The sequence below is a fragment of the Pavona decussata genome, unplaced genomic scaffold (genome assembly GCF_977016875.1).
Source record: "Pavona decussata unplaced genomic scaffold, jaPavDecu1.1 SCAFFOLD_155, whole genome shotgun sequence".
NCBI lineage: Eukaryota > Metazoa > Cnidaria > Anthozoa > Scleractinia > Agariciidae > Pavona > Pavona decussata.
In genome coordinates, this window is record NW_028145567.1 from 4,026,234 (window position 1) to 4,041,904 (window position 15,671).

At 41.2% G+C, this 15,671-nt stretch overlaps 1 protein-coding gene and 1 pseudogene across 2 annotated transcripts; both read left to right on the plus strand.

The window, feature by feature from the left end:
- Positions 1–2,014: 2,014 nt before the first annotated feature.
- On the plus strand, positions 2,015–5,729 carry LOC146465956 (short-chain dehydrogenase/reductase family 9C member 7-like). The gene is made up of 4 exons (XM_085128351.1): positions 2,015–2,580; positions 3,221–3,403; positions 3,909–4,148; positions 4,676–5,729. The coding sequence occupies exons 1-4, from the start codon at positions 2,241–2,243 to the stop codon at positions 4,903–4,905; spliced, it is 993 nt and encodes a 330-aa protein (XP_084984477.1). The 5' UTR covers positions 2,015–2,240; the 3' UTR covers positions 4,906–5,729.
- Positions 5,730–9,775: 4,046 nt separating this feature from the next.
- LOC146465957 (retinol dehydrogenase 7-like) lies at positions 9,776–15,671 on the plus strand (annotated as a pseudogene). The gene is made up of 4 exons (XR_014868227.1): positions 9,776–10,227; positions 12,095–12,280; positions 13,041–13,280; positions 14,419–15,671. The product of XR_014868227.1 is annotated as a retinol dehydrogenase 7-like (transcript).

Here is a 15,671-nt window from a genome sequence, read left to right on the forward strand (position 1 = left end):
ATTTGAGAAATTCGCGTTAATTTTATGAACCTTAATTTACGTCATTGTTAATTAAAATCACACTATTTTACAGCATCGTTATTTCAAGACACCTTTATTTCCAACAAAGTTACATGTCATCTGCCTCTCCGTAGCTCCCAGTTGGCTTGATAGCTCAGTTGGTAGAGCACTGCATCGAAAAGGTCATGGGTACGAATCCCGTTCAAGCCATCAAGCTTTCTTTTCGCATCTGCATAAGTTACGTAAATAACTGCGAGGGTCTTTGTTCTATTTAATCTTTCACCCGCAGTTCAATTATATGTTTTATATATTTATATTCATTTATGTAGTCCATGTTTGTCATGAAAATCAGTAATTCTGAGATAAAAAAGTTGAACCTATGCACCGTGAATACACGTAGGTTAAAGTCCGCACTCGTTTACTTAATCAAAACGTACATGCAAAGCGAAAAAAAGATAATATGAGAAAAGTGGATTCGTTTGTTCATACAAGCAATGGTTTACTGTTTCTGAAAAGTGACCCTGAGTACATGTTGCAAACTGAAACAGTCTTTTTCACTATTTTCGGTTCTAAACTCATCATTGTGGCGAGGAATATTCAAGAAAAGCAAAGCAAGTTGAACACGTCACTCAGCTATATACACAGAGCTCGTGTCTGTAATTTGTAGCCTGTTAACAGCCTCCCAAGTGGGGTATAGGACGAAGACAAAAATCGACCGCGCTCCGCTCGCACTTCGGACCTCATGGCTCACTATTTTTAGTTCAGAAAGCATCATTGCAGCGAGGAATATTCTGAAGAAAAGCTTTTACGAAAGTAAACAAGCAAGTTAAACACGTCACGATATATGCAGACTGGCTCGTATCTGTAATTTGCGAAACGAGGCATTTCGAACCCTTGGCTCACTACGTTTTGCTCAGAAATCGTCTCAGTTGCGGCGAAGAATATTTAAAAAAAAAAAACATTTGCGAACTTGGGTGGTAGGTGCAATATAGAAACACTAACAAACCTGTGGCCCTCTATCTAAACTGAACTACAAGAAAATACAAAGTTAAAGCTACAATATTCTTGAAATAATATTAATTAAAACCTACACGTAAACATCCAATAAATCTAATTGTTCTCTAAAAAATTTACCCCACACTTAAAAGATTTAAGCGATACTTGTTTCTTTATAAAAGCTGGCAAACTGTTCCATGTTCGTACTGCTTGAACTAAAAAAGGTTTTTCGACCTTCTGTTGCCCTATTATAAAGAGGACAAATAAAATTGTAGTTGGAAAATCTGGTATTCCGTGTGTGTCGTGAGCTATTAAGATTAATTGAATCTATAAAATAATCAGGAACGACAATATCTGTGTCCTCTTAAGGCTACTTAAGTATCGACATAAAACGGTAACCACTGCAAACGATTAAATAGAGCCGGGCACAGAAGGAGTCCGCGCGGGATCTGCATCAAGTTTTATTCTAGCAAGCTCTTTTCTGGAAACGAAATATTCCCTGGAGACACTCTTTGGGGCAAGACATTTGCCATGCAGTACTAGCTTAACAAAACACAGGTTTAATCAGAGCATTGTAATATAAAATTCTTTGCTCCAAAGGTAGACAAGACTTAATTTTGGGTAGATCAGATGATCTACATCAATAATACTCTACATTAAAACATTTACGCAAAAGGTTCGCACTTACCCGTTGGCAAGAATATTAGGAACATGAACATCGCCAAATACTGCAAATTGCACATGTTGGTTCTTTATTTCAGTCAGGAAAAGTTTCTGCTAACGCTTGGAAATATGCTGTGTTCATACGTAGCTGAAAGCACGGACGAATTCCCCTGAATTTTACTACACGCCTTAAAAAGTGTCAGACTAACTTTGACGTTTACTAAAAAGTAAGTGCAACTTCATTGGCCAAACGTCAAATTCGCTGATAGACTCACTAGCTGCCAATTTTGATGACATAAAAGGACTGGACTCATTAATATTTTGACACCTGAGCTGTTTTTAAATAGAGCGTGTCGTAACGATTATTGCGTGACGTATGGACCAACCTTAACCACAATTTGACTTGCAAAATTTCATGGCTATCTCTATTTTCTTGGCTCTAATTCACGGTGAAACTGAAAAGGATCTTTTCTTAATTTGCCCAGCCCTCTTTAATCTCAATTGTTTTGTTTAGGATATTAACCATTTACACGTGAGACGTGACGTTTCACGGGAAACATCGTTTTACCAGTTACCGAAGTATGGCGTCTACAGTGGCCATCTTGTGCATAATAGCAGCTATATTTTACCTTCTAAGAAGGTTGTTTGTGAATTTTTGTGGACAAAAGGATACAGTGGAGGGCATAACGAACAAATACGTTCTTATAACAGGCTGTAGATCTGGCTTTGGCAAGGAAATTGCGATGCGTCTTGATCAGCTGGGATTTCGTGTGTTTGCCACTTGTAGAACGAAGGAAGGCGAAGATTCTCTGAGAGAGGTTTGCAGTGATAACGTGAAGACGTTCGTTATGGATGTTACAGACAGAGGACAAGTTCAAGAAGTTTTTGAGAAGATCAAGAGGGAGATTTCAGAGGACAAAGGTAATTGTAGAAACTCGTGAAAAACACTGACCACCTCGAGTGTAAATCGAATCGCAACGGACATTGACAAACCGACGTAAATTATCACGGTTTGTTTAATGTCAACAGCCTGTATTGCTCAAGATAGCCAACTTTAGGGCCAAAAGAGACGTAAAATTTCAGTTTCCCTCCCGAATAGTTATCTTATTTGGTCACATTTCACATAAATGATTTTAAATATGTGGGTAAATAAACAATCAGTCAATCAAAAATTAATAATATCTACGCAGACGCTCCTAGGGCTCGTCACGCATTCCTCCCCAAAGATTGTCCTACGCGCGCTTAGCCTGGGAGGAAAACCCCAAAATGTCTTCTTGATGATTCCAAACGAGTGCTTAGAATATTAAAATGCTGGGAAAATAGCTATGTATAGCCAAACGGAAAAGGGGAAGGTTGGAAAGTAGGTGTAGGGACGAAGGCAAGGAGGTAGTCTCCCCTCGTCCCCTCCCCCCTGATATGCACGAGAAAGCACAATTGTCGCATGCCCCTTCTTCAGACGCGCTCTTTTGTTTTAGCCCTAAAAATGGATCCCGTGTTTATTCATGTGTTTCCCTCCCTTTCTCTTGCGCTGTGTGTTCATTTGATTCTGTTCATTTCATAGGGCTGTGGGGACTGGTAAACAACGCTGGTAAATTGAAGGTAGGAATAGTTGAGTGGCAGCCGTTGGACAGTTTTAAGAGCATCGCGGATGTTAATCTTTGGGGTATGATCCTGGTCACACAAACGTTTCTACCTCTGGTGAAGAAAGCGCGCGGAAGGGTGATCAACATGGGGAGCATCTTAGGTGAGGCCTCTGCCGCCTTGTTAACTCACAATAAATTTACTGCACATTGTATTTCTGTAATCAGGTGTATAAATGGGTGTTGTTAAGCTGTGATGCCGAGGAAGTGATTATAATTTTTTTAGAGATTCCACGAAATGAAGTGAAGGGAACACTGCCATTAAGATATTTAAAAGGGCCTTCCAAAATATCTCCAAGAGATCCGACGAAAACAGATAGTTTTTCTACTGTAAGTATGTGAAAGGGATACCATTTCCTATGGAAGGTGTATGAAAGGGAATACTGAAAACCGTAAGGGTCTGGACCTTGGAGCGGAGTCTCCCCATATAAAACTTTCTTAAATACCCCCCCCCCCCCCTCCCCTCCCACGGTATCCAGCCCTTAGCAGTGGCATTTCATAAGTGTGGGATTTCCTTGTCCCTGGTCAGGCGTTTTTCCGCTGCGGGCACAGTGTAGAATCGTGAAAGGGCCGCTCTGATTATCCGTTGTCTGAAATATCATTCCCCAGGTCGAATAGTTCTACCATATATGCCTGCTTACGCTGTCTCCAAATATGGTGTTGCGGCCTTCTCTGACGCTCTCAGGCGCGAGATGCTCCCCTGGGGGGTACGGGTGAGTATTATTGAAGCTGGAGCCTATAAAACCAAGCTTTTGACTGCTGATAATTTGGCAGAGCAGTGGCGATCAGAGTGGAATGAACTTAGCGATGAGCTAAAGCAAGAATACGGCGAGGAAGGGTTGCAAAAAGGTAATTATAGATTACAAGACACCGAGAAAACAGTTTTAGGATAACAAGAGTGCGGGCTATTCTACAAACACAGTCGCCCGGCTCGTCGCCCACGCCGGATTGCTTCAGATAGTGGAATGAACGGTATATATGCATTTGATTCGACGCGGCGAAAATGGGATGTCGCATTTCCCGTCGGACCATACGACAAGACCCACCACAAACCCAGTTAATAGTTGAATTTTTCAGTTGAAATTCAATTCAGCGAAATCTTGAAATTAAGCTTAACCTGATTCAACTGTGTACTTTACCCGATTTGTTTCAATCTGTCTTTCTTTCTGTCCACATGCATTTCTCGAAGGATTCCTCAGTACATGTCAGAAAAAGCCAAAGAATATTAGCTGCAGTTTTTGTGGCGTCCCTTCCTGCGCGTTTGCCAGTTCTTTTTATGTTTTTACGTCCATTGCTTTAGTCGCACATCACTTGTGGGAAAGAGACAACTCAGTTTGCTGGTGTATCAAACTCTGTTCTTTCCTTTATCTTCATAGGTTTGAGTTCTTTGAAGCTTCTCGACAGTGTATCCTCGCCGCACACCTACAAAGTGGTCAACGGTGTTGTCCATGCGCTTACATCACGTGACCCGCAAAGCCATTATCTCATTGACTTGAATACCAAGGCCCTGGCATGGTTATCAATGATGCCCACTTACATCACTGACTTTCTGTTTAGAATCGCGAGATTCACACCGGGACCTAGGAGAAGCAATAAGCCAAGTTGACATAAAGAGAAAACATTATACTTCTAGCCCAAAGAGCGGATACATTTATCCAGTGGAGCAAATGTACTCCAACCAACGCTTTTGACAAGTTTTCCACACAATCCCATACTTAAATTACGCATACGCTTCAAGGATATTCACAAATTATTGGGCTATAGGGAAATTAATTCTTGCACGCATTTTATCTTCCGCATAACGACCTATCAAGTAGATAAAATTATCCGCTTTTTAAACAACTGGAGCCTGACTGTGTCCAGCGTTTGTTGTTAATTTTCCCATACAACGAAGTGGAAATAAGTCGGGTCTCCCAGGGAGGTCGTGGATCCCGCTTGGAGCTCTTGATCACAGCAGAGCTCCTTCCCATGTCCTTTTTCAACCGGCCCAGAGATGCACTCCGCTTACCATTTCGTAAAGGTTTGTTGTGTGTTGGTTCCCATAAGATCATATTACTTGCGAGAGGTTTTCAATCGAGTGTCGAAAATAATTTCGCGTTTGCTTTGGTTTCGCATTACTACGCCACTTTCTCAACCAATGGGAATCCAAACCAAAACCAATCGTGACGATTCTCATTAGTTTGTTGGGAGCATGGAATCAAAGGTCTTCTGAAGGCGATGAATAGAAATGGAAACAGTATCAACGGATGATGGATTAACGAGGTTATTTTTGCTCGTACCAAAAACAAAATGGGCGTATTAATGGGGAGGGGGGGATCTTAGGTGGAGTTCAACTATATAAAGCGCGTAAATACTACCTTCTTTTGTGGGCTTGTGGCTTTTTATTTAATTTAACTAAATATTTTGACATAAAATTTTCAATTCAGCAGAGCTGTTTAAATGTGTACATGGAGTACTGGATATATGTTAAATTATCATGGATTGTAAAAGTGCAATTTACATCAACACCACACGCAAAAAGGAACTGAAGAAAAGTCGAGGATGTCTGAAGAACGTTCGCGAGGGCATTTTTGAGGAGGGGGGGAAGAAGACAACAAAGGAGCCTTTACACTGGGAATTTTTTTCTGCAAATTGCGAAGCAATGCTGACGAGATGCATTACAGGGTGTAAGAAATACGTTACACTACATAGTATCTCGCGGCGTTGCAGAACGCAGAAGGCTGTGCTAGTCTACTTTCACAGAACTTGTAAAGGAATTTGTTGTTGCGAGACAAGTTGCGATGGGGGGAGGGGAGGCTTGTGCACGCGCAATTTTGTCAGCAACTTGTCCTGCCTCGCACATCGGTAGTATCGCAAGGATCAACCAGGTCGATCTTCTCTGATACTAACCACTGCTCACAAATGTCCCTGCAAAGAGACAAGTCTGCTGTGTGCTTGATCAGAGATACATTCAGATAGTCGTAGCTCCATGCAAGAACATTCATCTGAACTCCTGAGTAACACTACCAGTTGCGCCGCTGTTTAAATTTTGTTCGAGGCAGCTCGCTACTTACTCGGGAATATGCTTTTTTTGCGAAAACGTAACACTACCTCACAAGCACCTTTACGCCGTTCATCATCCTACTGTCCAGATACCATCATCATCCCTTGGCCGCGGAACTTGACGGGAAGGGTTGTGACAGTCCCATAACACCATGTGCAGCTTGTTCTACTGAAGTGAGACGCTCAAGTAAGGGGCTCGGTTGTAGTAGATTGTTGAAACAGCCAAGCATGACTAAAGGTTGAAGTTACCGCTCATTTCGACTGCCGTAGATGATTCTTCTCTAGGTCGCCCGGCCGAAATGTGTTGAAAAACCTCGAGATATTTTTGGGATAAGGACAACAACAGCTGTTACAGTTGGTGTTGTCAATTTTACCAAAAATATCACGATTTTCTTCCATTGCCCAAAAAGAAAAAGACTCAAATAAGAGAAAGCGTCATGCTTACTACCTTTTCTAACCTGGCGGCAGAGAGTAAAAATTTGAGGCCTGCGCATATGTATTCACTATGATGTGTCCCGAACCTATGTTGACGCGGTGGTTACATTGTTGACTCGCAATTGGCAAGAGATATTTAACCGATTTCTTTGAGTTTTGGCATCCTTAATGCGGTAGCTTACAGTTACTTGCATGGGTTAGAAATTCATGAGAATGTTTCGTTAAATACTTGCCGATAACTAGAAATTTTGTTCACCATACCGTGATACTCCCAGAGGTCATCTAATACAATGTCCAGTCTCGATCGTACAAGTTTAGATCGAACTGAGTGGTCATCCTCTTCACTGAGTTTTATTTGCCTACCATGAATCTTTCAGGCATTTTAAGGGCAGCAACGCCGCAGAAGCAATCTGGAAGTTACAAACTTGTCACTCACTTTCGGAACGCTCATTTTGAAAGAAGTCTACTTATTGTGGTGTCATGTTACCATAGCAATTTGTTCCATTCTAAATGCGCGCGATCAAGCTCGTTGGTAACCAATGCGCACATCTGAAAATTTCCCGCACATCATATCACCCACAAGATTAAAGGTCTGGCCAAACTAGCGGAGGCAAATGTTTCCCAGTTTAGCCGCGCGGGAAACATATGTTGCGGAAACAAATTTTACTGCTCGGAAACAAGAAAATGTTTTTGCTGTTTTGCCTCAGGTCAAAAACATTTTTTCTTCCCGGACACAAATTTTGCTTCCAAAACATGTTACCCAGTTTAGCAACCATGAAAGCAATGTTGACTAAAAATGTTTCCCAGCAACGAAGTCAATTTATTGTTATGCGCATGCGTGACTCTTTGTTTTCTGAAACAATGCTTCCTCGTTTAGCCAATGGGACAGCAAAACATTTTGCTTGCTTCCCGCTAATTTAGCCACCCCGGAAACATAACAAGAAACAATGTTTCCTAGTTTAGCCAGGTTAAGTCAATACCATAACATGCAACATAAAATCCTTCTGAAAAAAATTTTCACTTGTTACTCAGTGTAGTAGAGTGTAATCAGTCTTTTCCTATGATCTGAGGAAAACTGAAGAACGGTTGATCGTTTAATAAAAAATAATCCCGTTTCGTTCCATGCACAAACGCGACTCTCTTTTGTACGAGTGAATGAACTTTAGTGCGAGCGAGTTTCAAAAGTGGTGAACCGCGTGTGGCATTTGATTCGTTCGGGTACTTTTTCGCTTGGACACTATTTGTCCTGCATTCCAGTTTTCAATTTCCACGAGCAGATTTCCAAGCAGATGTGATCCTTGAATTTCTCAGAAAAAAAACCATAGAAACATTACTTGTAAAAGAAACTGAAGACTGCTTCCTTTGTCTGGAAAAAGCGAGAAAAGACATTTTCAAGTTCTTGCACTATTTTTTAAATGTTGAGTTTCACATACATTCTTGTTGAAGAGTGGGTTGTAAATCAGTTTCGAAGCGGACCATTACACTGCGCGATATGCACTTTTACAAGTCGCATTTGGTGACAGCGCACTGGGCGGATAACTTCTCGAAGATCGACCATTCCGCAAATAAGAATTCGGGAACTGACCTTCCAGATAGAGGCTACTAAAACTGTTTCATCTCAATTTAGTTTTTTGAACTTGCGAATTTGAGCCAGAAAAAAATTCTTATTTAAGAAGAACTTACCGCATACCCTGGCGCATACTGACGTTCCTGCTTTCCAGCATTCAATTTGTCAGCGCGACCACCGATGTTGACTTGTGATTTTGAATTCACGATCTTTGTCCTTCTGTCTTTTATCATTTTTTTTTTCTTATGTAAGACCCCACTCGTTTTGAACTAAAAAAGAAAAAAAAATGGTGCATTGTAATTTGCATTGCGATGTCATTTTGCCATGGCACTTTGTTCCATTCATGCCCAGCTTCACCCCGTCGTTGCGCATGAGAAATTTGTTTCTTTTCAAAATAAAATGAATGATTCTGCACTAGGTTTCATGGTACCTGAGTCCAATAAACTTACTATAAACCAGTTGAATCATGTGGGCTGGGGACTTGTTGTTCGTGCGCTAGTCCTTCGCTTGTCTTTTCTGGTCAAAGATCCGGGTGCAAAGAGCTCCGTACTCGTCACAGCCATCCAAATCCTTAGGGACCGATCGTTTATTACGTCCTGGGGGGGGGGGGGGGGTAATTTTTTACCTTGTACGAAAAGTGAGGGGGGTAAAATTTTAAGACATACAAAAGGTACCAACTAAATGTATTTAGCAATTATTCTTCTCATCAATCATAGAGTTGGTAAAATCGACTAGAAACTTCTCCATATCGCTACTATTCTTCAGAGCGACAAAGATCTTACATGTAATAGGTTGAGTCAGGTAATGACAAAGACAGTACAGGCGAAACGTGTATTCCATCAAGCAGTTTATCTCTGAAGGCTTGTTTATCTGGGCAAAAAAATTGACTAGAAGACGAATAGAGATGGTACGCTTCTTCAAAATCTATATATCCACATCCATACATCAAATGCTCCTGTACTGCTCTCACTTTGACCTTCTGTGTACCTTCTATTGACGACTGAAGAATAGACTCCAGCAATAACAAAACATCGTTATTATAAAGACATTGAAGAGATGATCTAAGGTACGTGAAGTACCTTACTTACGTTAAGTAAGTACCTTAAGTAAGTTCAATGTACTTAGTTCAGTTCAGATTCAGAGAGCTAGCGATTTCCTCATGTAACCAAGCGTTGTGCCCAGGAACTTCTCAACAATTCAACCACCAGGCCAACTATGGGGGGGGGGGGGGTAAGATTTTCAAACTGTCATTGCAGTGGGGGGTAAAACTTTTGTTTGAAAGATTTTTTTTTTGGGGGGGGGGGGTGGGGGGGGGGAAATTTTCATACACTCGATTTCTTAGATAATATTTCGCACGTCTGCCTCGTTTTTGCCTAATCGCGTTTGTTCCTCGTGTTTTTTCGTCATCCAGCGATAGAAACAATAAAAAAACTTTTCCGCTGAACTTCCCTTCTTAGAGCTTGCGTGACAGCGCTTGGATGGCAATGGCTTCTGGGAGAGGGAATGGCCATTACTCCGTGCATACATGTATGCTGTTAGAAATGGATCCCGGAAAATTTTTATTTTCTTTCTCATCATGGTTTCTGCTGATAATTATTGCCCTTCTTACCATTTATCTTCTCACCTGTTTATTCCCAAAGCCTAAAATTGACGTGCAAGGAAAACTCGTCCTGATTACGGGCTGCGACTCGGGTTTTGGTCGGGCAACAGCCATTCAACTGGACAAGATGGGAGTGTGTGTGCTGGCGACTTGTTTGACGAAAGAAGGAGAACAGAGTTTGAAATCGGCGGCAAGTGGCAAACTGAAAACATTCCAGCTGGATGTAACAAACTCTCAACAGATCAAAGATGTCTACAAAGTGATCAGGGAGGAAATTTCACCAGGTTGGTCGGCCATTACCCTGCAGAGTACAGAATGCAATTTATATGCTCATCATGTCTCAGTCAGTCAGAGGCAATATTAGGCCATTGTAGTCCATATATTATGTAGCTTTTACAGTCTGCAGTTTAGATACATTTTACCCTTAGCCCGTGGTATGCAGTGTTCTTGGAGTTTGGGGGAGGAGTGGGGGTGGAGGAGGGGAGGAGGGGGTACACCCCTATACAAAGCCAGAGGTACGGAACTAAGGTGGGGTTTGACATAGGATATGCTATGGACATTTTGGACAGAAGGGTCTTCCTGAGTATAGAGTTCTTGTTGTTTTGTCCTTTTAAAAGTTAAGACTGGTCTATGCATATGTGTGATTGATATGATTAGGGATATGATGATGGGGAGCAGGGATGGCACAGTGGTGATTGCACTCGCCTCCCACCAATGTGGTCCGAGTTCGATTCCCAGACTCGGCGTCATATTGTGGGTTGAGTTTGTTGTCGGTTCTTGTCCTTGCTCTGAGAGGGAGGTACTCTGGGTACTCTCGTTTTCCCCTCCCCTCAAAAACCAACACTTCGAAATTCCAATTCAATTTGGAAAGTGTCCCCAATTGGTGTTCTGTGCTAAATACATTGACACTTAAATAAAGTGATTTATTTATTTATATTGATATTTATATTTTATTTACATCTGAAGAAGAGTAAGGATGTTAAGGTCTTATCCACACTTCCCCACCTAAATATGCTCTGAGAGGTCATCCCTCTCAGAGCCTCCAATGATGAACCAGAAGGAGGTCATTGTTTGAGGCTATCCCTCTGAAGTGGGGGAGAATATTTAGTAAATAAACCCCTTCAGGTGGCTGGTATGTTGGCTGATAATGTCCGCGGCTGAGAGATTGTTCGAAAAATGAATATTTGGCCGAGTAGCGAAGCTTCGAGGGCAAATGTGAAATTTTGAGGACAATCTCTCAGCCAAGGACATTATCAGCCGACATACTAGCAAGCCAGAAGGGGGTTTATTTATTTTATAACCCTCCCATTAATTTTTATATCGCACCAAAACCGCTCGTACCGACTCATAAAAAAAGCCAGTGCTGATCTGATGGCGGATGCGCGCGATTGACATAAACAAGTACATTTGATTGGTTTATAGGGTATTTTCACTGTGATTGGACCAAAACTTGACAAACTGACTCAGTTTGCGTAGGCTAGGGCTAAATCTGAAAGTCTACTCGTAACTTTGTGCTTTCGTGCTTTAAACTTCATAGAAGTCTTTGCCTTGTAATTTTTTACAGGTGTACCCTTGTGGAGGGGGGGAGGAGGGTGGGGGGTGTACTCTCTAAAATACTTATACAGGTATGTGCTGCCAAACGGTGTTGTGATTTTGGAACTCTGGAAAGGGAAATCCAATTTAGAGACGTTTCCTAAGACAGGGTATAATCTTTTGAAATGCACGAAAGCTTCAAATTATCAGCAGCCATTTGAATGCTATAATTTCAGCTATTAAAAGTTATGCAATTTCTAGACTGGGGCTTTAAAAGTTGACTTACTTCTAGAACTGGAATCATTTTGAGTGCAAATTCTTTCCAAAACGTGGTCCAAATTTGGAGATCTGGGTAGCAAATACCCACCCAAAATATACCCCGGGCCCATTACCCCTCCCCCTCCAGAGGGTGAACCAGTACCCGGTGGAAACAATCATGTAGCTGGCTATTTTGTTTGTTTTCATTGGAGCAAATCTCTTATAACTGCTTTCCCCCATAAATAAGGGCTAAGGAAGAAAGGAAGATACTCAGCATGACAAAGTCTCACAATTTTTAACACATTGGAAGATACACAAACCTGTTACTAATGCAAATCTTATATCTCTTTCTGGTTTCAGCTGGATTATGGGGGCTGGTTAATAATGCAGGAATTTTGTATTTGTCCCCCATTGAATGGACACCGCTGGATGTCTTTAAACGCACTGCAGATGTCAATCTGTGGGGAATGATTGATGTCACCAAAACCTTCCTGCCGCTAGTTAAGAAATCCAAGGGACGAGTGGTTAATTTATCAAGCATGTCAGGTTAGAAAAGTGAAATGTAGGCATTTTCTGTCATAATGTTTTGTTAAATATTTCTCCATTTTTTCCTGGACATTTTTCATGTCTTAAAGGCTTCAATTTGCCTTGGCCCTAATTCCCTTCACAGACTGTTAAAAAGGATCATTCACTTTATTTATGTTATTTGAATGATTGTAACCACAGTGTCTTCCTATGACTGTCCTTTAAGTAGCAAAGTCATGAAATGACTCAGGCATTCTGTTGTACTTTAATTTTATAAATGCCAAAACTTCAGACTTTTCTTTGCAAACTTCAAGTTGTTTATTGACTCACCAGTTTTACACATCTCGTCTGTCTCTCGCTTGTAGGCTCCCTCATATGAGACTGAATTTTCTGATAAAGTCAGTACTTGTCGCACTCTTGACTTAACAAAGTTCGCTTTTGATTCGCTTACAAACTTTCACTGGCGATGCTATCAACTTGGTTCCTGTTGTTGTCTAGATGTTAAAATCTTTTGCTAATTATCTGTCAGTGAAAGCTTATTGAACTGTCAAACTTGATTGCTTAGTTTCTATTTAATCTCAAAGTCCTAAGATATTGAAAAGTCACACAGTGCTAAATATATGAAACTTCTGCAACAGTAACCATCCAATCCAACCAAAACCCCCAGGCCCAGGAATAATACATTTCGTGCATCTCATACGCAATTCAGCCTTCGCGCTGCCATGTATTGACCATTAAACTATCTATCTATCCATCTCACTTTCATTCCACTGTACACTAGGGAGATTATAAGCGAACTGTTATGGTTCTTATTCTGCATCCAAATATGGTGTGGAGGCGTTTTCTGATGCTCTAAGGCGCGAGATGTATCCCTGGGGAATCAAAGTCAGTATGCTGGAGCCTGGATCCTTTTCCACCAACATCTGTGCCCCTGATATGTTTGAGAAACAACTGAGGGAGGGGTGGGACAGATTAAGTGATAAACTGAAGGCTGAATATGGAGAGGAATACTTGAATAAAGGTATTGAATTATTTCTTTATTGACAGGCCACACTGATATACATGTACAGTCTCTCGAGTCCCTTGTTTTTTTTAATGATATATGTCAAACACGAGAAAGTCTTTCATCCGATTTCTTAACACCCAGAAGTGGTTTGAAAAAATGAGGTGAAGCCAAGTTTTTTAAACCATCTTCAAGCTGGCGTTTGGAATCATATGAAACACACTTTCGAGTATTTGGAGAAATTCAATGCAAAAGTTCACCGATTAATATATGAGAATAAATTAGGATCACTTTTCCAAACCTCCTTCACGGTAATTATTTCCTTTTGTTCTGTTCATGAGTTATTATCAAGTTTGAGAAATAATTGTCAAGATTGCTTTCACATTGGCTTACTTAGGCTATTGGTTGGAGTGGGGGAGAGGGAGGGATTGGCTGGTGGAAACATTTTCCTGTTTCTTGTCATCAATTTACTGGTCTAATAATATAATGACGTTTCTTAGTTTTCAGCTCCGTGAATAATCCAGGTGATTGTTTGTATGAGTTGAGATCAGGTCAAGCTGTTTTTTATCTGCACATTGCATTGCCCAAGATGGATTGGCAAGCTTGTTGCTGTAAATGTCAGTAACATGTCAACCCAAATTAAAATTGTATTCAAGATAATAATAGTGGGTTTAAAATAGTCTCCTTATCATTTTCTGAAACATATTGGCAGGTTTTTGTCAAAAGTTGACACCAATCAATAAAAATGGTTTTGAAAAAATACTTAATAGGTCTGTCAGGTTAATGTGATTTTCGAGAAAATGGGTCCCAGCTGCTCTCCCAGTTATAGGCCCATCTACCTGTGAACCAAAAAATATATCCGATTATCATTTAATACCAGTAAATGAAAAACGTATTTTGATCAACACTGCTATAGTTCGTTTCGAAACGATTTTTTTATTTTGGTTATAAGCCCCCTTGGACATCAGCCCCTCTGTTTATGAGCCCATCTAAAAACCCTCACGAAGTTGTATAAGCCCAGGGCTTATATAAGTGGCAGTTTACAGTAGCACTTGGGATCACCAAAGGTAATCTATTCAAGGCCAACCATCATAAGAAGGTAACAAGTGCAGGCTGAAAGGAAACCTTTAAATCAACTACTCTCTCTTTTTTTCAGTGATCGAGATTGTAAAGAAAATCCATCGTACTTCAGATGTCAACCTAGTTGTCAACAAAATAGTGGATGGGCTGACCTCAGCCTCCCCACCTGACCGCTATATAATTGGCCAAGATGCTTGGTTTGTGCTCCTACCACTGACTTATTTGCCAGCATTTGTTGCCAACTTTCTCCTGCGAGTTGGGTTTAAAATTCCTTCACCTCAAGGATGTCTGAAATGACCTGGAAACAAGAATGACAATCTCTGCTTTTTTTCATTTCATATTTTACCCCAAATTATGAAATTGAAAAATCAGAATGGTAATGACTTGTGCTGAACTGTACTCACACCCTTCATTGCAAGCTCCCTACAAAACTCCATGTGAGTTCCCCAGAATCGGAAGTGAGTTACTGTATCATGAACCATAACTCCTCGACATACCATATGTTAAACCAAATTACGAAGTGCGTTGATCAATAATAAAAATTTGTATAGAAAATCTGGAAATTTTGATTCAAAATCAAACTGATTTTATTGACCCAAAATTTCTGGAGACCCCATCAGAGGAATTTTTAGGGTAGTTGGCCAACCAGTCTGGTAGTCTGATTATCAGGTTTTCCCTCTCCCCTCCCCTTAGGAAGGCCTGCATACGCAGGTACGTTACAGTCTAGGAGAGTTGGCCAACCAGTCTGGAAGTCTGAGTATCAGGTTTTCCCTCTTCCCTCCCCTTAGGAAGGCCTGATGCTCAGGTTACAGTCTAGAAGAGTTGGCCAACCAGTCTGGTAGTCTAAGTATCAGGTTTTCCCTCCCCTCTCCCCTTAGGAAGGCTTGATACTCAGGTTACAGTCTAGAAGAGTTGGCCAACCAGTCTGGTAGTCTAAGTATCAGGTTTTCCCTCCCCTCTCCCCTTAGGAAGGCCTGATACTCAGGTTACAGTCTAGAAGAGTTGGACAATAAGTCTGGTAGTCTAAGTATCAGGTTTTCCCTCCCCTCTCCCCTTAGGAAGGCCTGATAGTCAGGTTATAGTCTAGATGAGTTGGACAACCAGTCTGGTAGTCTGAGTATCAGGTTTTCCCTCCCCCCTCCCCTTAGGAAGGGTTGATACTCAGGTTAAAGTCTAGAAGAGTTGGACAACCAGTCTGGTAGTCTGAGTATCAGGATTTCCCTCCCCCCTCCCCTTAGGAAGGGTTGATACTCAGGTTACAGTCTAGGAGAGTTGGCCAACCAGTCTGGTAGTCTGAGTATCAGGTTTTCTCTCCCCCCTTCCCTTAGG